Raw genomic sequence first — 15,858 nt, 5'->3', positions numbered from 1 at the left:
AGGTCTATTAAAGATTCAGTTTAAAAAAAAAATTTCAAAAATTATTTTCACTGATAACAAAATTTAGTTTAAACATTTGTACTCAATTTTTGGAAAATGATAAGACAAAATTTTAACGAAATTAGTTGTTGTTTACTAAAAACAATTGTTTATTAATAACATCCCTTCGATGACTAAAAAATGGTATTTTTCAGACAAAAAAAAAAACCCAAATTCTTTTTAAAATTAAAAAATTTTAAAACGTGTAAATTCCTGAATAATTACAGAAAAACGATCAAACGACCGCTTACTGTTATATGATCATTACATACCGGTTCTGTGAAAGAACATGAGTGACTAAAATAAGTGCAACGCACCCTTCATTTAATATTAAAATTTACATAAAAACAACAAAAACAATCTGGGAAATGTCTAGAGTCAGTTTTAAAAATATTTTGTAACGAGAAACTTCTTTTAATTAATTTCAATATTTTTCATCTTGAGCTACACCTTTTCTGTTTTATTGTGATCTTGCTGATGGATATTTTGAACTTGAACTTGCGCTGTGTGATGAAATGAAATGAAATTGAAAACGAAGAAGTTTTGTTTGATTTTAATATAATTGTTGTTGTTACTTGTTAAGCGGGAATCTTCATATTCTCATTCAGTGCAGTGTGATTATATTTATTTTGAAACATTTTTTATATAAAATAAGCTGAAATTGTGTTTCAATTAAACAGTTGTTTCAGAAACATTGCGGTGTTTAAACGTTAATATTTAAATAAAGAAATTTGGTGATTTAAGAAAATAAATTCTAAACAAAATGAAATTCGCCATTGTAATCTGTGCTTTGTGCTCCTTGATTGCTGTCAATGAGGCAGCCATTGCCATGGCCAGATTTAATAATCCAAGTGAGTGTTGTTAAAGGATTAAGTTTTAAAAACAAAGGATTAAAGTGTGATTTAGTGATTTTTGGTAAAACAAAAAATTGTTCAAAACTTTAACGCGTTTTGAGGTTAAGTTTTAGCTTCTGAATATTATGCAGTTTTCACAATGCGATCTATAGTCTATAGTCTAGTCTGTAGTCTAGTCAATAATCTAGTCTATAGTCTAATCTATAGTCTAATCTATAGTCTAGTTTATAGTCTAGTTTATAGTCTAGTTTATAGTCTAGTTTATAGTCTAGTCTATAGTGTAGTCTATAGTCTAGTCTATAGTCTTCTTTATAGTCTAGTCTATAGTCTAGTATACTCTATAGTCTAGTCTATAGTCTAGTTTATAGTCTAGTCTATAGTCTAGTCTATAGTCTAGTCTATAGTCTAGTCTATAGTCCAGTATATTGTCGAGTCTATAATCTAGTCTATAGTCTAATATTTAGTATATTGTATGGTGTAGTCTATAGTCTAGTGTATATTCTAGTCTGTAGTCTAGTCTATAGTCTACTCTATAGTCTAGACTATAGTCAGGTCTATAGTCTAGTCTATAGTCTACTCTATAGTCTAGACTATAGTCAGGTCTATAGTCTAGTCTATAGTCTAGTCTATAGTCTGGTCTATAGTCTAGTCTATAGTCTAGTCTATAGCCTAGTCTAGTTTATAGCCAAGTCTATAGTCTAGTCTATAGCCTGGTCTATAGTCTAGTCTATAGTCTAGTCTATAGTCTAGTCTATAGTCTAGTCTATAGTCTAGTCTATAGTCTAGTCTATAGTCTAGTCTATAGTCTAGTCTATAGTCTAGTCTATAGTCTAGTCTATAGTCTAGTCTATAGTCTAGTCTATAGTCTAGTCTATAGTCTAGTCTATAGTCTAGTCTATAGTCTAGTCTATAGTCTAGTCTATAGTCTAGTCTATAGTCTAGTCTATAGTCTAGTCTATAGTCTAGTCTATAGTCTAGTCTATAGTCTAGTCTATAGTCTAGTCTATAGTCTAGACTATAGTCTAGTCTATAGTCTAGTCTATAGTCTAGTCTATAGTCTAGTCTATAGTCTAGTCTATAGTCTATCTATAGTCTAGTCTATAGTCTAGTCTATAGTCTAGTCTATAGTCTAGTCTATAGTCTAGTCTATAGTCTAGTCTATAGTCTAGTCTATAGTCTAGTCTATAGTCTAGTCTATAGTCTAGTCTATAGTCTAGTCTATAGTCTAGTCTATAGTCTAGTCTATAGTCTAGTCTATAGTCTAGTCTATAGTCTAGTCTATAGTCTAGTCTATAGTCTAGTCTATAGTCTAGTCTAGTATAGTCTATAGTCTAGTCTATAGTCTAGTCTATAGTCTAGTCTATAGTCTAGTCTATAGTCTAGTCTATAGTCTAGTCTATAGTCTAGTCTATAGTCTAGTCTATAGTCTAGTCTATAGTCTAGTCTATAGTCTAGTCTATAGTCTAGTCTATAGTCTAGTCTATAGTCTAGTCTATAGTCTAGTCTATAGTCTAGTCTATAGTCTAGTCTATAGTCTAGTCTATAGTCTAGTCTATAGTCTAGTCTATAGTCTAGTCTATAGTCTAGTCTATAGTCTAGTCTATAGTCTATAGTCTAGTCTATAGTCTAGTCTATAGTCTAGTCTATAGTCTAGTCTATAGTCTAGTCTATAGTCTAGTCTATAGTCTAGTCTATAGTCTAGTCTATAGTCTAGTCTATAGTCTAGTCTATAGTCTAGTCTATAGTCTAGTCTATAGTCTAGTCTATAGTCTAGTCTATAGTCTAGTCTATAGTCTAGTCTAGTCTAGTCTATAGTCAGTCTATAGTCTAGTCTATAGTTAGTCTAGTCTATAGTCTAGTCTATAGTCTAGTCTATAGTCTCGTCTATAGTCTAGTCTATAGTCTATCTATAGTCTAGTCTATAGTCTAGTCCTATAGTCTAGTCTATAGTCTAGTTCTATAGTCCTGTCTATAGTCTAGTCTAGTCTATAGTCTAGTCTATAGTCTAGTCTATAGTCTAGTCTATAGTCTAGTCTATAGTTAGTCTATAGTCTAGTCTATAGTCTAGTCTATAGTCTAGTCTATAGTCTACTCTATAGTCTAGCTCTATAGTCTAGTAGTCATAGTCTAGTCCTATAGTCTAGTCTATAGTCTAGTCTATAGTCTAGTCTATAGTCTAGTCTATAGTCTAGTCTATAGTCTAAGTCTATAGTCTAGTCTATAGTCTAGTCTATAGTCTAGTCTATAGTCTAGTCTATAGTCTAAGTCTATAGTCTAGTCTATAGTCTAGTCTATAGTCTAGTCTATAGTCTAGTCTATAGTCTAGTCTATAGTCTAGTCTATAGTCTAGTCTATAGTCTAGTCTATAGTCTAGTCTATAGTCTAGTCTATAGTCTAGTCTATAGTCTAGTCTATAGGTCTAGTCTATAGTCTAGTCTATAGTCTAGTCTATAGTCTATTCTACAGTATAGTCTATAGTTTAGTCTATAGTCCAGTCCATAGTTTAGTCTATAGTCTAGTCTATAGTCTAGTCTATAGTCTCGTCTATAGTCTAGTCTATAGTCTAGTCTATAGTCTAGGCTATAGTCTAGTCTATAGTCTAGTCTATAGTCTAGTCTATAGCCTGGTCTATAGTCTAGTCTAGTCTATAGTCTAGTCTATAGCCTGGTCTATAGTCTAGTCTATAGTCTAGTCTATAGTCTAGTCTATAGTCTAGTCTATAGTCTAGTCTATAGTCTAGTCTATAGTCTACTCTATAGTCTAGTCTATAGTCTAGTCTATAGTCTAGTCTATAGTCTAGTCTATAGTCTAGTCTATAGTCTAGTCTATAGTCTAGTCTATAGTCTAGTCTATAGTCTAGTCTATAGTCTAGTCTATAGTCTAGTCTATAGTCTAGTCTATAGTCTAGTCTATAGTCTACTCTATAGTCTATTCTACAGTATAGTCTATAGTTCAGTCTATAGTCCAGTCCATAGTTTAGTCTATAGTCTAGTCTATAGTCTAGTCTATAATCTAGTCTATAGTCTAGTCTATAGTCTAGTCTATAGTCTAGTCTATAGTCTAGTCTATAGTCTAGTCTTTAGTCTAGTCTATAGTCTAGTCTATAGTCTAGTCTATAGTCTAGTCTATAGTCTAGTCTATAGTCTAGTCTATAGTCTAGTCTATAGTCTAGTCTATAGTCTAGTCTATAGTCTAGTCTATAGTCTAGTCTATAGTCTAGTCTATAGTCTAGTCTATAGTCTAGTCTATAGTCTAGTCTATAGTCTAGTCTATAGTCTAGTCTATAGTCTAGTCTATAGTTTAGTCTATAGTTAAGTCTATAGTCTAGTCTATAGTTTAGTCTATAGTTAAGTCTATAGTTCAATCTACAGTCTAGTCTATAGTCTAGTCTATATTCGAGGCTATAGCCCAGTCTATTGTCCAGTCTATAGTCTAGTCTATAGTGTAGTCAATAGTCTAGTCTATAGTCCAGTCTATAGTATAGTCTATTGTCCAGTCTATAGTCTAGTCTATAGTATAGTCTATAGTAGTCTATAATGTAGTCATGTATATAATGTAGTCTGTAATCTAGTATATAGTAGGGTGATCGATTATTCGACATTTTCCAAAAACCGATTTTCGAATAGTTCGAATAGTTGACATTTAAAAAAAACCGGTTGATATTTTTAAAATTCAGAAAAAACCGGTTAACCGGTTTTTCATTATAAATAAAAAAAATATATTTTAATTCGAAAAACTTAATTCTTATGTTTAAATTTGATTAATAAAACATGGCCCGAAATGATTTTTAACAGTTTAAAATATAACTTTAGATCTAGTCGTCTGATTTACATTATTTCTTTAATATAAAAAATTAGGAAAAAAGTGGGACACACTAAACATAAGGTACTATGTAATCCTAGCTTATTTTAAAAGCCCTGTTTAGGAAATTTGCATAGGCATTTCAACACTTCCATAAAATTTCAGCCGTAAATTAATTATTGTTATTGGAATATAATCTTAAGATTGATAAAATTTTATCAAACAGTTATCAATCAAAAAAGTTTAACCAAAGGAGCTGTAGAAAAATATACGCTGGTTCCTCGACTCGAATATTTTCAAAATTTAGACGGGCTGTATTATTATTTACTTAAAAATTTCATTTAAATAATCTTTGAATACAAAGCAAATAAAAGTATTCGAGACCGGTTTTTAAAAAGTGAAAAAACCGGGTTATTCGATATTCGAAAAATCAACATTCAGAAAAAATCGACACTGGTAAAGCAGAAAAAACCGGTTTTAAAACCGGTTGAAAAATTGAGTCGATCACCCTAGTATATAGTCTAGTCTATAGTCTACTCTATAGTCTAGTCTATAGTCTAGTTTATAATCCAGGCCATTGTCTAGACTATAGTCTACACTATAGACTAGTCTATAGTCATTTCTTAGTATAGTCTAAAGCCTTCTAAAGCCTAGTCAATAGTCTATAATTTAGTCTAGGTGTATAATATAGTTCCATCAGTCATTAGGGGCTTTTAAATTGTTCTCTTATATGTTACAAAGTTTTAAGCTTTTGAATTGATGTTGTATGAGATTTTTACTACCGATAATATTGAAAGTCTATCTGCCAAGTCTGTGTAATGTATAGATCCGTCAGTTATCAAGGACTTTGAAACATTTATCTTTTGTAATAGGAAATGTTTAAACCCTAACTAAACCGTTATTGGTAATATTTTTATGAGATTTTCAATAATGATAATGTAGAAAGTATATCTGTCAAGTCTGTTTATATATAGGTCCATTAATGAATGTCCATTAAGGGACTTGCAATAGTTATATGTTATATTACGAAATGTTTAAACCACAACTAAGCAGTTTTTGGGTTAATTTTTACTCAATACTAATAATCCAGAAATCTGTCAAGTCTGAGTTACATATAGGTCCATCAGTGATCAGGGGCTTTGAAATCTTTATACATATTTTATATTACGAAACGTTTCAACCATAACTGAACAGTTATTAGACTGATTTTTTATACGATTTTCAGTACTGAAAATCCAGAAAGTTTAGCTGACAAGTCTGTGTAATATATAGGTCCATCAGTGATCAGGGACTTTGAAGAAGTTAACTTTTATATTACGAAATGTTTAAATATTAACTGAGCAGTTTTTGGACTGATTTTTAAAATTAGATTTTCAATACTGATCACCCAGAAAGTAAAACTGTCTAGCCTGAGTAATATGTAAATCCATCTGTTATTAGAGGCTTTGAAATCGTTATCTTTTATATTACGAAATGTTTATATCATAACTGAACAGTTTTTGAGCAGATGTTCAATACTGATAATCTAGAAAATATATATATATTTCAAATATACATAGGCAGTTTATATGTCCGTAAGTTATCGGGGTCTCTGAACAATTTGTTTTTATTGATCAAGCAAAACAAACTAACAGAAAATGTTTCTTAAGCCAAAATTCAAACCTGAAAGTTGTTATTAAAATATTGATCCCTCAGTTAACGGAAACTTTTAAAGAAATGTTTGAAAATATAGCAAAGGTATTTTTGAACCATTTTTAGATGGAATTCTGTTCTCGTCATCAATATTCATGATAAAGGAAGTATATTTTCCAAATCTGTTGGTTTGAAATCAAATCTAAAGTGTTTTTAAAACACAACAGAACTATTTTTGGATTTGAAACGGTTAAGATTGATGATTTTCAATATAAAACGTATAACTGATACATCCGTGTATAGAACGCTCCAACAAACTTTTAAAGAAATGGTTAAAAACAAACCGGAGATGTTATTTAACCCAAAACCGTACTAGTTTTAGAAATTAATAAGAAAAATTCCATTTCTCAATAATATTTTATTGTATTTTTCTTTTCCAGCTTATCCCGGTAAATGTACCATTGATGAAAACCTTATCTTGTCGCCTGGCCAGAAGGGCAAAGCACCCAATAATCCCTGTGCTGGTATAACCTGTATGGAGAATGGTTATGCCGAATTTAGAACGTAAGTTTAACAAAACTATTAACTTTGAAAAAAAAAAAAACTAAATAACTAATTAACAAATTTACAATTACAGCTGTCCCGCTGTGGCACCACCAAAGGGCTGTAAACTACGTGACTTTGTTAATACCAATCGTCATTATCCCGAGTGCTGTGAGCGTAAATATGATTGTACTAAATTGATTTAAAAACAAACTGCTGCTGAAGCCCACAACATAAACATCATAAAAAGCAGCTGTTAAAAGCCTGACATCATGACGTATCATTTCATCTCATTTTATTTTAAACAACAAAAATAACTTAAAACATAAAGCTGAAACAAAACTCTAAAAGGAAGGTGTGTCTATGGCTTGTGCCTTGGTCATACAACTCAACATTTATCATTTAAAAGAAAGATTGTAAAAAAACGAAAAAAATAACTCACATATCATTTTTAATAAGTAGGAAGCTGTTTAAAGTTTTTTTTGTTTAATATTTAAATTGTTTTATAAGTTTAAGTTTAATGAATTTTTATTATTTATATTTATTAAAAGTAAACAAAGAAAATATCTTTAATAAAATTAAAAAAAAATCACAAAAAATACAAAATCATAACTTGTTTTTTTATTTAAAGCATCTTCTTTTTAGACACGTACAAAACAAATTTTATTAAAACAAAACAGATAATAAAAATACTTATTTGGTTATTCACTTGTTATTTTGGACAACATGTTGCTTTAATTAATTTAATTACAAAAAAATTTAATTACTTAAAAATTTCTTTAGGAAATTGTGATTCGAATTGTATATAAAAGGAATCTTTTTTGGCATTTGTTACTTCAGCTTCCAAAGCGGCGGCAATAAAGTCCCTATAAAATTTAAAATTATAAAAATTTCAATAAACTTTTCTTTTATTTATACTCTTCTACTCACTCTTCCTCTGCCAGTGTAATATTAACTCTACCCTTGGTTATTTCTGTGGGTCTTATAGAGCCAAAGAAATCTGTAATGGGCACTTTATAGGGATCTCTTTTATATAAATCTTTACGTACTCCCACCGTGGAAATGCATAAACGTTTAGGACACACCGTTAACTATAAAATTATTAAAAAAGTTTTAAAGAATCCTTTTTACTTTTTATTTATATTTAAAACTTACAAATTCTCCCATGGTTTTATCACTGTTGGGTTGCACTTTTTCCAAAAACTCTAAAGCATAATAGGTATAACGATCTATCATATAGACACCAATAGAGGAATCAACATGATGCTGTAAATGATTAATATTAATAAATTTATATAAGAAATATCCATTCTTAGTAAAATTATAAAATTAAAATTTAGTCTAAAGTCTGGGGTTTAGTCTAATCAACAATATGGACTATAGCCAGACTATAATATGGTTTGTAGACTATAGTCTAGTCTATAGTCTGCTCTATAGCCGCGACTATAGTCTGTATCTGTTTCATCAGCTTTATTCCTTAATCCTCAATCCAATGCAAAAGCCTGTAAACTAAAAAAGTACAAGTATCTGGCCAAAAGTCAAATATCTCCTTTCTATTTGATAGCGATAATAATACAGTAAGTGCAACAACCATGACTGCGATACCTAATATTCGGTGAATGGACATTCTTCAATATATTAAGAAATTGGCTAAGAGCAAAAGGAAACTGCAGAAGAAGCTTTGTGCGACAGAAAACGTTTCATAGTTATTAGTTAGTAAGTTAGTTAGTTAGTTAGTTAGTTGTAGTTAGTTAGTTAGTTAGTTAGTTAGTTAGTAGTTAGTTAGTTAGTTAGTTAGTTAGTTAGTTAGTTAGTTAGTTAGTTAGTTAGTTAGTTAGTTAGTTAGTTAGTAGTTAGTTAGTTAGTTAGTTAGTTAGTGTTAGTTAGTAGTTAGTTAGTTAGTTAGTTAGTTAGTTAGTTAGTTAGTTAGTTAGTTAGTTAGTTAGTTAGTTAGTTAGTTAGTAGTTAGTTAGTTAGTTAGTTAGTTAGTTAGTTAGTTAGTTAGTTAGTTAGTTAGTTAGTTAGTTAGTTAGTTAGTTAGTTAGTTAGTTAGTTAGTTAGTTAGTTAGTTAGTTAGTTAGTTAGTTAGTTAGTTAGTTAGTTAGTTAGTTAGTTAGTTAGTTAGTTAGTTAGTTAGTTAGTTAGTTAGTTAGTTAGTTAGTTAGTTAGTAGTTAGTTAGTAGTTAGTTAGTTAGTTAGTTAGTTAGTTAGTTAGTTAGTTAGTTAGTTAGTTAGTTAGTTAGTTAGTTAGTTAGTTAGTTAGTTAGTTAGTTAGTTAGTTAGTTAGTTAGTTAGTTAGTTAGTTAGTTAGTTAGTTAGTTAGTTAGTTAGTTAGTTAGTTAGTTAGTTAGTTAGTTAGTTAGTTAGTTAGTTAGTTAGTTAGTTAGTTAGTTAGTTAGTTAGTTAGTTAGTTAGTTAGTTAGTTAGTTAGTTAGTTAGTTAGTTAGTTAGTTAGTTAGTTAGTTAGTTAGTTAGTTAGTTAGTTAGTTAGTTAGTTAGTTAGTTAGTTAGTTAGTTAGTTAGTTAGTTAGTAGTTAGTTAGTTAGTAGTTAGTTAGTTAGTTAGTTAGTTAGTTAGTTAGTTAGTAGTTAGTTAGTTAGTTAGTTAGTTAGTCAAGGAAGAATTTGTCGTTTAGAAATTCTAGTATAAAAATTAGATTAAGATAGACCCAAAGAAGAAGTATCTGACCTTTAAAATTTTGTTACAACTATTTCCTTGTGTGTTGACAATTTTGATTAAAACTGATCAAAAACTTACCGACAAGGAGTCCTCTCCTACCAAACTACTAGCCACCGCTAAAATATTTGGAGAAGTAAACTTTTCATACAAGGAAGCCGCCTTGGCAAGTATCAACCATTAAAAATAATTCGTTGTAACTAAAAATAATAATAACAATTAGTACATAATTTAGCTTAATTAAAGACAATTACTCACCGTTTCTTTTCCCACATCTGTTCCACAGCATCGGCCAACTCTTGACTAGTAATCTCTTCAGAATCTTGGAATTTCAAGAAACCATCACCACCATGACCAGTTAAATAAATCAAAACATTACTGCCAGCATCTGTCAAGAGTTTCTTAGAACGGGCAGTACCATTTTGGGTACGTCCCGTCAAGAGACGTACAAAATTTTCCACCGTAACCTCATAGCCACGATAATCCACCTCAACATCATCACCATAAACATTAATATGTTGATTGGCATTATTGTATACTTGACCCGGGCGGGGATTACGAGGATTACAGGCCATATCGTCGGCTATCATGAGGATAATCTGGGAGTCGGGTATGCCTAAGCGTTTAACAGATCTGTATATAGATAAAACATTGGCTACATGACGATAGTTGAACCAGAAACGTGATGCATCCACTAGAACAGCCCAATTGTTGGTGTGTGTAGAGCGTTGCACTGATTCTACATATTCAGCGGGGAGTTGTTGAGAGTTCTAGAGGTTAAATTGCGAAAAGATAAAAAACATTTGGCAAAATAAATGGTTTTTCCTTAAAACTTACATCTTGTGCTAAACTTATGGTACAGCTTAATAATAATAAGCTAATTATTAATAAATTTCGCATATTTTCAAGGAATGTGTAAATTTTATTAGAGAAAGAATTATTTTTCCTTATCCGGTGTTTTTTTGTTTATTATCTATCAGCTGTGATTAGAGTCCTGCGCCGACAAACACTAATGTCAACGGCGTCTTAACATCTAAATAGAACTTCTATGTTTTCTGTTGTGTTTTAAAATTTTCAACGTTATTAAAGAGTGGAATTTTGAAGCAAATATTTAAAAAACTGGACTATATATAGACTATATTACAGACTAGACAATAGACTAAATAATAAATTGTAGATTGGAACATACTATGTACTAGAATACACCACTCGTGTAGAGCAGTACTGCTCTATTAACTACTATAGTGTAAATAGTTACCAAAAGTTTATAAGTTAGAAAATGCGATATGAAAAAGTACTAAGGTACTGAATTTTCTATGCTATGGTCAGTAACGATAAAATTTTATTTATATTAGCGGCAAAATTTTTGTCGGCGACAACTTTGAAATTTTTATCTGTATGCTAAGCCGAACCGAAGCAATTCTCTGGCATTAAGTAGAAAGTGATTAAAACTTGGTAACACTTTTTATACGTGAAGTAACAGGGTGTTTAATAAAACTGCATAATATCAAATATAAGGTGTTACCAATCTAAATTGTGGTTTAAAAGGGAGTTACCAGACTAATAATGTATTCATCAGTTATATTTTTTAAATTTAAATGATTATTATAAAAAAATAAGGGATTTTATTCAAAAAAAGTATTAATAATGTTAATTTACTTATTATTTTGAGTACGTAATTTAATATTTAAGGAATTTTGGGGAAAATAATTATATTTTAAAATAAATATTATATTCTTATTATAAATATACGTATTTTAATGTATTGTAATGTATGTATGATAAAACTTATGAAAATTAAGTCCTATTTATATTAAATAAAATTTTTTTAAACATATGTCATTATTAATTTTATTTTAAACTGTCTTTTCATAAAAATTTCTGTACATTTTTTTTTTTTTGTAAATATTTTGTTTTACAAAAAATTTCTTAAAAGGGTAGAAATTAGTTATGTGCACTAAATATGGCCTTGTTGTATTTTTTATAAAATTTAACTTCCTTTGCACCTGTTTGCTTTAGTTTTAATAAAATGTTCAATTTTATGATAACGGATGTACAAATGTCATTCGTGATTACAGCAGATGTACAGGATGTATGTTTCAGGTAAAATGTAATAGAAAATTAAAATTTTTAAAATCTTTTTCGGATTTTTTAATTAAAAACTTTATAATTTAAATTCATATAATAGTTTTAAGAAGTAAAAAGAAGCTAAATTTTGGCTATTTTTATGGGCAGAAAAATTCATGATCATTTTGAAATTATAACGATCACAAGCGAATAAAATTGAGGAAAATGGAGTTTGCTGATTTGGCTTTTATACCATTCAAAAGCCTGAAATATAAGGAAATTCGATTTAAAATATTTACATTTTATTTTCAACAATATGTGTGTTTACCCAACTATTCCCCTGAAGGGTCAAAAGACACAGGTTTTTAATATTTTCACAAATATTAAGAAACTTGGAAAATCTTGTTATTCTAATATGTATTTTATTTTGTAAACAAATCAAACTCATTCAAATGGAAGGTTAAAGGGTCACATACATATGAACTCATTCAATCCATATTAGTAAGTCATGCAAAAATATCTACAAAGTCAAGTGTAAATTTCATTAAATTTTATTTAAGATCTTAAACAAATAGTAAACGTTAACAGTTTATTACAGAATAGAAAACGTTAACAGTTTACTATAGAATAGAAAACGTTCGCAGTTTTCTATAAAATAAAGAAACATTAAAGTTTTCTATAGAATAGAAAACGTTAATAATTTTTTAACGTTAACAGTTTTCTATAGAATAGAAAACGTTAACAGTTTTCTATAGAATAGAAAACGTTAGTAGTTTTCTATAGAATAGAAAACGTTAAAAGTTTTCTATAGAATAGAAAACGTTAATAGTTTTCTAGAAAATAGAAAACGTCAACAGTTTTCTATAGAATAGAAAACGGTAACAGTTTTCTATAGAATAGAAAACGTTAACAGTTTTCTATAGAATAGAAAACGGTAACAGTTTTCTATAGAATAGAAAACGGTAACAGTTTTCTTTAGAATAGAAAACGGTAACAGTTTTCTTTAGAATAGAAAACGGTAACAGTTTTCTATAGAATAGAAAACGGTAACAGTTTTCTATAGAATAGAAAACGTTAACAGTTTTCTATAGAATAGAAAACGTTAACAGTTTTCTATAGAATAGAAAACGTTAACAGTTTTCTATAGAATAGAAAACGTTAACAGTTTTCTATAGAATAGAAAACGTTAACAGTTTTCTATAAAATAAAAAACGTTAAAGTTTTCTATAAAATAGAAAAAGTTAACAGTTTTCTATGGAATAGAAAACGTTAATAATTTTTTAACGTTAACAGTTTTCTATATAATAGAAAACGTTAACAATTTTCTATGTAATAGAAAACGTTAACAGTTTTCTATAGAATAGAAAACGTTGACAGTTTTGTATAGAATAGAAAACGTTGACAGTTTTGTATAGAATAGAAAGCGTTAATAGTTTTCTATAGAATAGAAAACGTTAAGAGTATTCTATAGAATAGAAAACTTTAACAGTTTTCTATAGAATAGAAAACGTTAATAGTTTTCTGTAGAATAGAAAACGTTAACAGTTTTCTATAGAATAGAAAACGTTAATAGTTTTCTGTAGAATAGAAAACGTTAACAGTTTTCTATAGAATAGAAAACGTTAACAGTTTTCTATAGAATAGAAAACGTTAACAGTTTTCTATAGAATAGAAAACGTTAACAGTTTTCTATAGAATAGAAAACGTTAACAGTTTTCTATAGAATAGAAAACGTTAACAGTTTTCTATAGAATAGAAAACGTTAACAGTTTTCTATAGAACAGAAAATGTTAACAGTTTTCTGTGGAATAGAAAACGTCAACAGTTTTCTATAGAATAGAAAACGTTAACAGTTTTCTGTGGAATAGAAAACTTCAACAGTTTTCTATAGAACAGAAAATGTTAACAGTTTTCTGTGGAATAGAAAACGTCAACAGTTTTCTATAGAATAGAAAACGTTGACAGTTTTCTATAGAATAGAAAACGTTGACAGTTTACTATAGAATAGAAAACGTTGACAGTTTTCTATAGAATAGAAAACGTTGACAGTTTTCTATAGAATAGAAAACGTTGACAGTTTTCTATAGAATAGAAAACGTTGACAGTTTTCTATAGAATAGAAAACGTTGACAGTTTTCTATAGAATAGAAAACGTTAACCGCTTTCTATAGAATAGAAAACGATTATGATCTGTGACTTTCAGCTTAACCTGTACAAGACCGGGTATTAATATCTAGTTATTATCTTTTACCTCATAAAGCGTCTTACAATAGTAATAAATGTTACTCGCATTAATGTCAAACGGAATACATCAAAATATGTGACTGTCAACATAATTAAAGCTGTCCTTTGACTGCTAAAGCAAATGCTATCATGACAGAGAACTCATTTGGGAATTTTCTCAACAAGGACAATGATGACATTAATCAACAAGGTTATAATTCAAAATGATGTTGATGGTATAATGTACAATTTATTTATATGATTGATTGATTGATTTGTCTTTTGTAACGATAAAGAAACAAATTTATAATAAAAAGAATTTAAATTATTTCCAAAATTCTTTTAACTTAAAAAAAAAAAAATTCCTTAATTCTTTTCTTAAATAACCACCACACATGTTTATTTTGTAAATTTTTGTTTGTCATTTGTTTTTGCTTAAATAATGTTAATTTAACGCTTAGATTATTCAGCATGAATTCTTTAACTTAATGAACCGCAAAATCAAAGTTAAGACAACTTTGAAATTTTTTGTTCTAAAACAAACATAGTATTCATTTGCGTTAATTAAATAAACTCAAAATATTTACAAAACCCGCAGCTTAGCATTTGTTTTAATCCAAGAGGAATATATTGTGAATTTAATTGTCTTAATTGGATGTTTTATTTACTAAAACGATTAACTTTCATTTTCTACAATGTATTTGACATACTGGTTTTTAAATTCATTTCATACAGTTTCACCCTTGTCATGTTATTGACAAAGTACTATTGTATTGTATAAAGTACCAAAATACAGTTTCTACCCGTTTACTTCATAAAAGGACTGATTTTAAGTAGCAACTTGCTTTTTTGTAAAGATTAAAATTACAGAGAACTTTTCATTCATAACCTTTTGCAAGTAGGCAATAAAAATCAAATAATGTAAATGTATGTATGTATAAAAAAAACCGGTAACAAACACACAAGCAAAGAGGAATCAAATAATTGTTGAACAAACTCAGGGGCATAGATGCTGCTGGCATGAGTTTACAACATTTTTATGAAATTTTAGAAGTAAAATGTCTTTAGCTGATGTTGCAAACTAAGGAACAGTAACAAAGTTCAAAGGGAATGAAATATGTATAAACGAAGAGTCATGATCTCTTGTGATTGAACGCTTGGTTTACAAATGGTTCGCAATTTCTGCAATTTATTGTTATTGTTGTGGATTTTCTGTTTCTTCTTGTAATTGTAATTTGTTTTCTGCAAAACCGAAGAAACAATCGAAAACAAATTGTAACTCAAAGCATCAATTACAGCGGAAAATATTTTGCCCATATCTTTTGAAAAAGTCACCATTAAACAAGTGGTTGTAAAACAAAATGGAAAGTTAATAGATAGCATTGGAAAACTAAGACTTGATTTTAGAACCTAATAGCAAAAACAGACAGAACAAATTCCTCTTAAAATTAGTTGTTAACGAATGTCTAGTTTGATTTCATGGTAACTAACTAACTAACTACTAACTAACTACTAACTACTAAACTAACTAACTACTAACTAACTAACTAACTAACTAACTAACTAACTAACTAACTAACTAACTAACTAACTACTAACTAACTAACTAACTAACTAACTAACTAACTAACTAACTACTAACTAACTAACTACTAACTAACTACTACTAACTAACTAACTAACTATAACTAACTACTACTAACTACTAACTAACTAACTAACTAACTAACTAACTAACTAACTAACTAACTACTAACTAAACTAACTAACTAACTAACTAACTCTAACTAACTAACTACTAACTAACTAACTACTAACTAACTAACACTAACTAACTAACTAACTAACTAACTAACTAACTAACTACTAACTAACTAACTAACTAACTACTACTAACTAACTAACTAACTACTAACTACTAACTAACTAACTAACTACTAACTAACACTAACTACTAACTAACTAACTAACTAACTAACTAACTAACTACTACTACTAACTAACTAACTAACTACTAACTAAC

The 15,858-nt window shown here is 28.9% G+C and overlaps 2 protein-coding genes across 2 annotated transcripts; one reads left to right on the top strand and one right to left on the bottom strand.

The window, feature by feature from the left end:
• The first annotated feature begins 651 nt into the window (after positions 1–651).
• LOC119613797 lies at positions 652–7,251 on the top strand. Its single transcript, XM_037969854.1, has 3 exons — positions 652–890; positions 6,767–6,890; positions 6,964–7,251. The coding sequence occupies exons 1-3, from the start codon at positions 803–805 to the stop codon at positions 7,073–7,075; spliced, it is 324 nt and encodes a 107-aa protein (XP_037825782.1). The 5' UTR covers positions 652–802; the 3' UTR covers positions 7,076–7,251.
• A 217-nt stretch (positions 7,252–7,468) lies between these two features.
• Positions 7,469–10,547, bottom strand: LOC119613796 (putative GPI-anchor transamidase). Its single transcript, XM_037969853.1, is given in 7 exon segments — positions 7,469–7,735; positions 7,800–7,960; positions 8,025–8,135; positions 9,627–9,707; positions 9,709–9,745; positions 9,804–10,315; positions 10,383–10,547. Coding segments are annotated over 7 exon segments (1,068 nt in total). The 5' UTR covers positions 10,446–10,547; the 3' UTR covers positions 7,469–7,632.
• Positions 10,548–15,858: the final 5,311 nt, after the last annotated feature.

The sequence above is a fragment of the Lucilia sericata genome, unplaced genomic scaffold (genome assembly GCF_015586225.1).
Source record: "Lucilia sericata isolate MDLA Ls3-8-SP2 unplaced genomic scaffold, ASM1558622v1 Contig002311F_arrow, whole genome shotgun sequence".
Classification (NCBI taxonomy): domain Eukaryota; kingdom Metazoa; phylum Arthropoda; class Insecta; order Diptera; family Calliphoridae; genus Lucilia; species Lucilia sericata.
The sequence above is the reverse complement of the archived record's forward strand: the minus strand, read 5'-3'. Positions and strand labels throughout refer to the sequence as shown.